The sequence below is a fragment of the Stegodyphus dumicola genome, chromosome 7 (genome assembly GCF_044657685.1).
Source record: "Stegodyphus dumicola isolate Sdum_Otavi_A_Nest chromosome 7, ASM4465768v1".
Classification (NCBI taxonomy): Eukaryota; Metazoa; Arthropoda; class Arachnida; order Araneae; family Eresidae; genus Stegodyphus; species Stegodyphus dumicola.
This window is the reverse complement of record NC_140774.1, coordinates 142792017-142803357: the sequence shown is the minus strand read 5'-3', so window position 1 is coordinate 142803357 and position 11341 is coordinate 142792017. Positions and strand designations below refer to the sequence as shown.

The 11341-nt window shown below is 34.1% G+C and overlaps 1 protein-coding gene across 1 annotated transcript in view; it reads left to right on the top strand.

Annotated features, from left to right (window-relative positions):
• The first annotated feature begins 302 nt into the window (after window positions 1–302).
• LOC118198520 (all-trans retinoic acid-induced differentiation factor-like) overlaps window positions 303–11341 on the top strand; it is a 30165-nt gene continuing 19126 nt past the window's right edge. The window contains exons 1-3 of the mRNA XM_085820880.1: window positions 303–469; window positions 580–713; window positions 10138–10209. Of these exons, the coding sequence (XP_085677006.1) occupies window positions 413–469; window positions 580–713; window positions 10138–10209 (263 nt within the window). The 5' untranslated portion in view covers window positions 303–412. The remainder of the gene's footprint in view (window positions 470–579; window positions 714–10137; window positions 10210–11341) is intronic.

The following is an 11341-nucleotide window of genomic DNA, read 5'->3' as shown; positions in this document are numbered from 1 at the left end:
GAGAAATCGTTTATGTATGCAGAATACTATAAGTAAACATTTTCCCTTAGGGGTATTCGAAATTTAAGAAATTTGGTATCTTATTGCCCAACATTTTGCCATAATTTCTCGAAGAACAAGAACACGGAGTGTACTTTGTGAACGAGGCGATAGTAGACAATGCAAAAATACGAATTAACAATAAAATTATAGGTAATAGTTTAAAATATAAACAAAACGCAAAGTATTTCAATGTATAACTTTGCTAATAGGTATTTTAAAAATTTTAAACGAATATAAAATATTTTTCTTTCTTTCAAAATTTACAATGTCTAGGGTGGAATCATTGAAAATAGCTGTCTGTTGTTTTAGTTTGAGTGTTGTCATGTGAGTGCGAAGAGAGAAATGTAAAGAGATTAATTTGTTACTGAAGATGATAAAGTTGTTATATTCGCTGGTATTTATGCTTTGCTTGTCTGTTTCAAATGCTGTAAGTTATTCTTGCTTTTCTATAGTATTTATTTCGATTTAATTTTTCTGATGACAGTATTTGTTATCTGTTTTGCTCCTGTGTATAATTTCATTTTCGTTCTCTTTAAGGAGTTTGACTGCCGCATTAGCTTGCCTTGCAACAATACTAGTTTAAATGACAGCAAAGTCGAAGATTATTGTGAATCGATCGTTCATAAAAATATGACTGGGAGATGTTGTATTTCTAATGAAACTGTTATAGGGTATACTTTTATTATTATTATTATTATTTTAAATTACGAAATAGTATAAAAATATTTTTTGTAAATGAAATAATTTGCTTTTGCACAATCCAAAAGATTATCAGTTATTGCAGCATCTAGATCAATCTATGGATAATATTTCTTTTAATTATTAATATATTTTTAATTTTCCTTTTCTTTCTTAAAATGTTAAGCTTATAATAAATTAGTTATTAGATATATTTTAGTGCTTCTCATTATAATGTTTATGAATCTGTAATAACACCAGTACGAAGCAATAGCAAATACAGAAGAACCTCCTGTGGTGACTACCTCTAAAAGTAGTTAGTGCAGTCAACTCCTTACATACTGGGATTCATGTCCACTGGTAACTCAAAATCATGCTCAAGCCAACCATAGTTAAAAGCACAGGAAAGAGAAATTACTGTTGTTGTAATTAACAGAAAAATACCATTAATGACTTTGTTATGTAGAGTACATTTTGTTATATAAATTAAAGACATTATCAAAACTAAAAAAACATTTTTTCAGTAATGGCAGAATCATTAGAAATGAAAAAAAAAAAAAACTATGTTATGAATGACATTAAAAAACAATGTTACAAAAAATCTGTGAATACTAGCATTTTTTTTTTTTTTTTTTTTTTTTTTTATTTAAACAGTTTTGTCCTTTTCTAATAGTTTATGACAGTAATGTAGGTTTTCCACTATGTGTGGCAGTTTTATAATTTTCCTGATACTCTTCTATGAAAGCCCTATTGTGCATTTTTGTCATCATATTGATATATGTAATAATAAAGTAGACCATTCTGGTTTATTTCTTTCCCTATGCATTTGACTTGATACTGGACAAAGCAGAATGATTGAGATCCGCAACAAAGAATTCTTTCTAATTTCACCAAAAAAATCCTCTAAACGTCCATTGTTTGGAAAGAGCAAGGCTTTGTTTCATCCATCCATTTTAACATTAGGATGAAATAACAGGGAACTGGCATATATCTGTTTTATGTAATTATTCCAGTCATCCATTGTATTGTGATTCATTTAGTTTTGATTCATAAGAATCAGTTGACATTAACTAAAAAAAGAATTTTATGGCAGTAACAAAATAAGTGTCTGATCCACCAAACCACTTTTATGTAAGGACAGCTTTCTCTTCTGGGTATAAGTGATAGCTGCAAACCCATTTTCGCATTTTAATTTAATGATGATGATGTATGAACGCAATTTTCCTTTTTGAACAAAAATGTTTTCTTGAAGAAACAGGGTAGATACTTCTTCATCTCTCAGCAAATTCCAAGTCATAGAATCCATAGCATTAATAATAAATTAGGTGAAAAATGTGATGTCATGTGAACATTGAGTATAAGAATATTTATCACTAGGAAAGAAGCCAAACTAACTTATGAAATTTGGTATCAAGGAAGCGTGCTAAAATAAAACAAAAAAAGGGCACTCTGGTATGATTTAGCAGAAAAGTGCCATTTTTCATTCACAATAACCAAACGTTTTTTAAATTCAGTGTGCAGTTAGTTAATCTGGCCAGTGTAAATTGGATGGGTACTTTTCCGTTTTGCTGGCACAAATGATAAAGTCGCCAATAATGGTACAACTGATGCCAAACGGAATATCTCCACTGGTAAGATTTTACACTTCATTTTCAAAACAAGTTGCAGCCATGTCTTATCAGATTGCTTGTTTCTTACAATACTGGCATACAATTACATAGAATTTTTAAAAGATAATTGATTAAATTTTATGCCCTAAGACCATTCGCGGTAATTAAGTCAATTAGGATGCAATCACACTGCTCACCGGAAGGCGAAAATATAGAAAAGGCAAAATCAAGGGTTAAATTCATCAATTCTAATGAGAATGCACTAGCGAAGTAAAGCACTGTGGTTTTATATAATTTCTGAGTAAGCTATTTGTACGAATTGAACTAATTCTTGCATTTAAACTAGTATTCAAAATTAAGATTTAACTGAAAATTAATGTAGATAATTACTAAGAGAATTAGATTTTTGTAGCGTAGTTTAGGTGAGATGACAGTCACGGGATAAGAACCTGCGAATCAGAATGTTGAACCATGAAAGCATAGTAAATTCTTAAATTAATGTCCTTTTACAAATTTATTACTTTATTTATTGGCTTTTTAGAAAATTTTAAACCATATTAAAATGTTTATGCCTTCAAAATAAAAAATTCTTAGAATTAACATTTGTTAACACTTTTATGTGTATACTGTATGCTGTCGCCAGCAAGTGTGCTTGACGAGATTTGCGCCGGCAAAACGGAAAAGTACCATTGGATGTTTTAATATATTTTTGGGATTATAAACTATCATCAGTATTACACATCAGCAATAACCATATTCTTTAAAACAATCATCTTCATTGAAGACCACTGTCATTTGGAACTGTTGGTAGTCATCTGCAGGAGGTTTCACTGTAATTGCAATTATTATTATTATCCTGTTTTTGGAAAGTTTATCTTTAATGTGTTGTGAAGTATTAAAGCTTCACTGACATACGTTTTAGTGGTAATATCTAAAGCAGGAGGCATATATTTAAAAAATAATATGATTGGAGGAAAATGAAATTAATATTAAAAATTAAACTGCGTTAAAGGGAAAATATGTAGTGTTAGTTTATAGTTATTTAATATACTAATGTAGTTACAGTAGAGCATATATATATGTGTGTATACGAGATCTTGTCATCAATTTTTAATATTAAAACCTCAGTAAAAGCATCAGATGCTTCTTTACTGCACTCCAATCAATATTAAATAATGATTTAAAAAACACTTTGTAACGCGAACTCAGAGTTAAAGATTATACACTTTTATAGTAATATGTCTCCAGCAATTTCCTTAACAGCTCAGGTATATTAAAAAGAGTGCCCTTTTTCCGGGCTATAAAAATCTGAAAAAAAGAAATTAAGTATTGCTGCAGATAAATATTCATATTTTTTAACTCCTTTATAATAATAGAATTAATTAGAAATTTATTTCGATAATAATACCATTTACATTTTATGCTAAGTTTTACTTTATATGCGTAATATTATGCTTTTATCTGGGGCTGTATTGCCTTAAAAGGACTGTAACTGTAACTGTTCAAAACATGCTTTCGCTTTGTAGATCCTTTGGTAGCTCAAGAATCGGAAATTCTTTTTGACAGAATAGAAAGTTCAAGCTTACTTTTATAAAATTGCTCTAACAGTCTGCAAAAACTGTAACTCTAAAGGACTGTAGCTGTAACTGTAATCGAAACATGCTTTCACTTTGTAGATCCTTTGGTAGCTCCAGAAACAGAAATTCTTTTTGACATAATCAAAAGTTCAAGCTTACTTTTATAAAATTGCTCTAACAGTCTGAAAAAAATAATAAGCCAGATCCAGTTAGAAGATTAAGGAACAACGCAATCTGCAACATTAACTGAAATAGGTAATTAGATAATTTTAGCTTAGCTTATACCCTCCGTTATACATGAAACGTACATGCGTAGATGCATATACACATGCATAGATGCATGTACACATGCGTAAAGGTATTATGCGCATGCATTAGCGCATTATCCGTTGATGCATGCGCAGAAAGTTTGTAGCTTTGAGGTCCGGATTATGGATCATTCCGAATTATGGACGTCTGTATTAAAGACTTTTGACTGTAGTTAGAGTAAGGATAAGGATTTTTTTTAATATTTTTTTGGAAACAACATGTTTGTATTGTTGTTATTTTATACCAAAAAGCCATTACGTTATGACCACCCTCTTAGTAACACATAGGACCACCTTTAGCCATCAAAACTGCCAGCACTGTAACTCCACAAAGTGCTGACAGGTAGTCTGAGGTATCTGGTACCAAGGGCTCACCAACTAGTCCTACAATTCCCGTACATTGTGAGGGGGGTAGCGTGGCAGCACGAATTTGGTTTTCCATGTAGGACCACAAATCTTCTATTGGATAACCTCTCTGTCAGGTGACATGACTTGAAAGTCACTGGAATGTTCCTTAAACCACGTCCTGATGATTCGACCCTTATGACATGGTACATTATCACGTTGGTGAAAACCATCTCTCACCAGAAATATTGTTGTCATGAATGGATGAATCTGGTCTGCAACAATGTTCACATAGCACACAGACTTCAGAGATTGTTTTATGGGTCCTAATGTGCTTCATGAAAGCATTGCCCACACCATAACAGCCCCCCTACCACACACACAGTGGCTTGTCTCCGTCCAACTGTGCATCCGGGAGACAAGACGGTTATTCTACGCTACGAGAGTCGACAGCAAGTTGTGGGCTGCCAGATGTCGCTGCTAGTGAAAAACAAGTCTGCCTGACATCCTATATTCTCTGAGTATGGAAGTTGTCGAAAGCGCTGGAATCAATGCGCCATTGACGACACACTGCTGCCCAACGACTTGTTTCACTATCCATATGCCACTTTATATATATGCTCACAACAGCTGCATGTGAACAGCCCAATAAGCATGCCGTTTGTGATATTTTGCCAAGCCAAAATGATTTGACCTTTATTGAAATCTGATAAATCAGCTGCTTTTCTCATTATATCGTTACTCGCGCTATGTTTGCAAAGACACGAAAACTAGAGTACGGCCCCTGTCCCAGAAGGATCACATCATCCCATTCAAGGTTTAAGAGAGCTGCAACTCCAGAACCAATCCGAGAGGGTGCCATCCCTCCCAGTCACTGCAGAGGGGAAACTTCCCTTGACAATTTAATTGAAAATTATTTCTTTGGAGAAAAGTCCGACAGGCGACCATCACGTAGAGATCCACAGGGCTGATCTCAACTCCAACTACTCAACACACGTTAGACTCAGAGATAAAATTCCCACAAGCGGGATCACCACTCCCTCTCGCGGTACTAAACAAGAACCTTTATTTAATTCTCAAGATCATACGTCCCTCCACACTGACCGAGAGAAGCCAGTCCCTCTCAGACGGTCTACACCATCCACCATGTAACGTCCTCACCACCAAGGACACAGACAAGGCAATAGGTAGGTAGGTAGGTTACGAAGTACTGGAACACCTGGTGTCTAACAGAGGTAAACAGGCATGTGTTCCATGCCCTCCTCTATCTACAGCAAAAGCTCCCTGGAGCCACACGAGGCTGTACCATGAGATTATTGAGGTTGTCAAAGGGAAGTACATGGCCTTACAAAGGCATTATTAGGATTGTATTACAGATTGAAGAGGCAAGCTGTGGTGTTACAGATAGTAGGTAGTTAAACTAAAAATACTTGTACAATAAGATGTACATATAAAAATGACATAAAAACACATAGGCAAACAATACACAAAACATAATGCATAAAATGCATAAACAGAGAGCACATAAAACAGGTACATACACATAGTCACTTAAGGCACAAAAAGACAAATGGAGAATATGATGTCACATGAAAGCTGGAGCACAAGGTTAGTGTAGGGCAGTTCTGTTGTATATAAATACAGGTACATCTTGAATGATGAATGATGAGTTCATGAATATTCATGTGTGCAGAAGAGTGCAGTTAGATTGCTAAGGCATTGATTGTTGTAGCGTCGCTAAAGAGATAGATAAAAAAACATTGATAAAAAAGCATGAGGATGTTGTAGCACTAATTATTGGGCAGTGCCCCAGCAATTAGTGCACCATGAGGCACACAAGCGTTCACTAACACTCATAAGAAGATGCTTATTCACATGCTGTTTAAGGGATTATACATATATCATTAAGGAGGCATAACACATCTCACTAAGGAGATGTCATGTATTTGCAAATTGTTAGTATTGCCACTTTAGATTGGTGGGCATGGGAGCTTAAACACACAGTTGTGGTGAAGCCCAGATATTGTAAAATCCATTGAACTAGTCATAGAGCTTATCGTCAGTACACCAGAGTGTCATTTTAGCACAGTAGGCAAAGGTCTGTGCCCAATGCCGTGATGGTATTCATGATGCTGGAGATCTAATTAACCACTCCTTTATGTGTTATAAAGAACCAGTGATAGGTGTTCCTATTATTTGTAGATAGTGGGAGATGGTGTGCAGCCGTCAAAGGACTTTCAAATACATAATGGTCTGGTGACCCTTCTGATCCACAGACACAGATATCGGTGTCTGAGATGCCATGGCGATTGTAATAGCTTGGAAACAGGCCATGACCGGTGATGAAGTACGTAAGAGATGCTGCGGCAAAGAGTCGGGAGGTAGGTGAAAGTCCGTCTGCCTGTCTCACATTTGGTCCACTCACATTACCATTGGTGCATGCTCTCGTAGGAGGCCCTTTAGATAAGAGGAGGGTGCAGGTACGGTGATGGGTTGGGCTGTCGGGTCGGAAATTGCATCTTTGGCCAACGTGTCAGCAGCCTCGTTGCCCTCATTATTCGCATGGGCTTTAACCCAGATTAGATTGAGATGGTAATGAGGGTGTTGCATAAGGAGATATTGGAGACTGAGTATGAGCGGTGAGACATGATGATGGTTCTCAAGTGCAAGTAAAGTTGAAAGGCTATCGATATAGGTATTTGCTCGTGGGATCTGGTAATCTATTAGATGTTCCACTGCTGTGTCGAGGTGTGAGTCTGTTGCTTGTCAATTTTGATGTGGATTCCACTTCCTCTGAGAGCTGGATGAGTATGAATAGAAGTGGAGGGACATTCGAACTGGACTGGACTGGTATTTGCGAAAGTTGCATCTTTGCATAGGTGGCAGTAGCAGTATGGTCCCTGCCAAACCTGAACCTACCACCGAATAAACAATGGTTCTAATCTATGTAAAGACTGATTATTTGCTCTGCAGGCCGGAGCTGTCTAGACCCAAATCTCCAAGTCTAGCCAGTGATCTGGAATAACCCGGATCTCCTCTCATAAATGGTTAGTTCCGGAAATTCTGCCCAGCCGACCACAGAGTTAGTTGTCCAGCATCGTTAGCATATGCCAGCCAGCCTATATCTAGCCTTTGCCAGCATAGTTTCCAGCGGGTACCACGAATAGGTCGATGCTGAACTGAGGGAGATGTGGCAAACCACCTCCATTCAGCACCCGCACCCTTAGATCAAACTCTGGGTCTCCTACCGCCAGCAGTCGGTTCTGGAAATTTGTCCTCAGGTACGGACACTGCTGGATAGCCACTTTATATACTCCAAAATTAGCCACATACATGCAGTGGTTTTGTTCCTGGGTGAACCCATTGTTATAGAGGGAGGGTAGTCGTTATGTAATTGTGCTTTGGTGTATATTGTATTGTATATTTTTACATTCACGTTTCATGAGTATGGCAAAATTATAGCTGAGATCTTGGTGCAAATATAAAATCACCAAATTTGGTTGGGGGCCACTTTAACAAAGAAGTACCACAAATTTTCTCACTTTTTACTAACTTTTCCTGATCTGGTTTTTGTACAATGCCATTTTTAGTCAAAACTATTATTAACCTTGTCAAACTATTTTAATTTTATGTAATAATTTCTTAAATAATTATTTCTTAAATAATTTTTATCAGTTTTAGTTTCAGAAAATTTCGTACATTAACAGTGCATATGGGAAATTGTCAGTAATATTCATAACACTATAGACGAATTTGGATATACAGTCAAAAGTTGTTAATCTGGACTCGTCGGGACTTCGGCGATTCCGGATTATAGATTTTTCCGGATTATAGAGCTTCAGTTTAAATCTGGTAAGATGGCATGCAGAAATTATAAAATTAAAAATATGAAAACGTAATTTATGAAATAAAGAACAATTATGATCTAAAGGGTATCAAAATTTACAAAAAAAAAAGCTTAATATTTATTTGTTTACTTTATTAAACATTTCTTTCAATGTAAGTTGTTTGCTTCATTTTATGTGATAATACTTTCTCTTTAATTCTATAAACAGACATAATTTCTTGTTCAGTTACAGAGTTCCGCTGTTCAAGTCCTATAATTGCTGTGTCGAGAATACCGGCTAATTTGTCAATCGAAATTTTTTCGTTTTCAATAACTTCTGTGTCACTTTCTTCACTATCGGAAGCAAATTATAATGATGAGGAATTTGATTTAAATCATATCAAAGACGGAATACATCGAGATGAAATACTACATTTAGTAAGGAATTATAAGCCAAATAAAATGAAAACATCTGCCCTGAAGATGAGGATAGTGCTGACAGATCAATTTCCAAATTATTGCGCGCTGCGGCGTTGAAATTAGATATAGAATACTATATCTGCCCTGAAGGTACGGATAGTGCTGAGAGATCAACTTCCAATTCATTGCGTGCCGTTTCCCCCCCCCCATCCCCCACCACAGAGCAACGTGAAATTGATAAACAGATTTTGGAATGGTTAGGTCATTTTTTGCAGCAATTCAACTTTTGTTTAATGGACTTTGAAACATACTTTCACTTTGGTAGATCTTTTACATATTGGTAAATATATATCAGAAATTCTATTTGACATAATCGAAAGTTCAAGCTTACTTTTATAAAATTGCTCTAACAGTCTGCAAAAAATAATAAGCCGGATCCAATTCGAAGATTAAGGAACAACGCAATCTGCAACATTAACTGAATTAGATAATTTTAGCTTAGCTTATACCGTCCGTTATACATTAAACGCGCATGCGTAAACGTATTTTGTGCACACCTATTCACAGCAGTAAAGGTCTTACGCGCATGCGTAGAAAGTTTGTAGCTTTGAGGTCCGGATTATGGGTGTCCGAATTAACGACTTTTGACTGTATTTAAATTTCTATTGAAATTATATGAGCATTGCTTGAAGACTAGTATGCAGTCTGTTAGACGGGTTATTTTTGTTGTTACATGACTACTATTCCTTTGACAAAACAATTAAAAAATAATTTGCTGAAACATACACAAAAGCATTTACCTATCAAAGTATACTATAGGTTTTTATTATTTAGGTCCACTAACCCACATTGTTCTTATGCACAACACAGATCTTTCTTTACTTTCCCCCCCCCAAGAGATGAACTATAAACATATATATAAATGAATACATATTTGCTTTTTTCTCTCTAATAATTGTAACTTTTCTGTGAGATTAAAGTACACATAAAAATAAAATATACCATAGTTAAGTTATGTATCTTAATTTTCAATTTGTGTCACCCTTCTGCACATGTTGTCCTTAAAAGGCTTGAATTAGTTAACATGTAAGGGAGGCACTGACTAGAATTATACTTTGTCTAATTTACAAAGGGTGCATCATGCAAATCCTATTTATGTTGTGAGCCAAGGTATTTTTATAGCATTTAATGTTTTTGATTTAACCATGCTGTATTTAGGATAAATATGTTTAACATTTCATAAATAAAAAAAAAACAAATTTTTATCTAAACAAATAGTTTTTAATATATTTATTGTTTTTAAAGTGATTATTTAATCTTATATTTTCTAGGCTTGATCTTAGGGACTGTGGAATAAAAAAATTGAATATTTCAAGTTTGCACTTTTCAGAGCTTGTTATCTTGTAAGTTTATATGTATTTAAAAAAAATTTTTTTTACCATATAAAAATTTTATAAGCTCTTAGAATACAGTTATTATATATAAAAAAATTATGGTTTCACAAAAATAAAAAAATCTGGTATTTTTTATTTACATCAGATTTTTAAAATTTGATTTTACATTAATGTATTAAATGGTTACCATTCATTGAAGGTTTTCAAAGTAATTAAATCTCTAATTAAGTGTTACTAAGAAGTGTAATGCATATTTTTACATGAAAATTAATGTAACAAGACTATGTAAATTATGCATAATTTTATTTATTATTAAGTTCACTGACTAAAAAGGAGATCTTTGTCAAAATGAACAGTTCTTTTGTTTTTAAGTGATTAACTTATTATTATGTTATATGTATTATCTTTTTGATTTATGCTGCATTATCATATCTTTTTGGAAAAGCTACCAATAATAAAATATTGTGGTAGCTTTTTGGCATCAGTAGCTTGCAAAGTAAAGTCACTTTCATCTGTAAACTTAAATACACATATATACAGTAAATAAGCCAAAAAGAGAAAATCCTATTGTAGTTATATCTTTTAAATAAATACAAACAAATAGTCAGAGTAAGTATAACCATAGGAATGACACTACAAGGTATCTACATAAATTTATCAACACAGTTTATCACATTATACCTCCATTACTGTCATATGCATTGAGTACTTTAACAAAAAATAAAAAAAAAATAAATAAATAAAAATAAAATCTGAAGGATATCAGTTTTTATATCATGCCTAAAAGGGCATTTTTTTCATTTGCAGAAACATAACATGTTTTGAGAGCATTTGGGCTGCCACATTGTGCTAAAAATATTTAATAATAGCATACCTTTAGGATTTGCAATAGGCAGTCTTGCTTGCTGGAGATAAAAGTGTTTTATTCCCTGCAGTGTTATCACTGCTTGCTTTGAAATTTTTGATTTTTTAATGAAAAATTCATTAAAGTTTTACAAACTGTGAATTAGACAATAAAAGAAATTCAGGCTTCCAGGTGCCTATATTCGAGTGGAGGACTATGTTATTCAAAACTTGGTGACTGTAGGCACCACTGTTTTTTTTTTTTTTTTCCAGAGTGCAAGAAACATACATACATTCA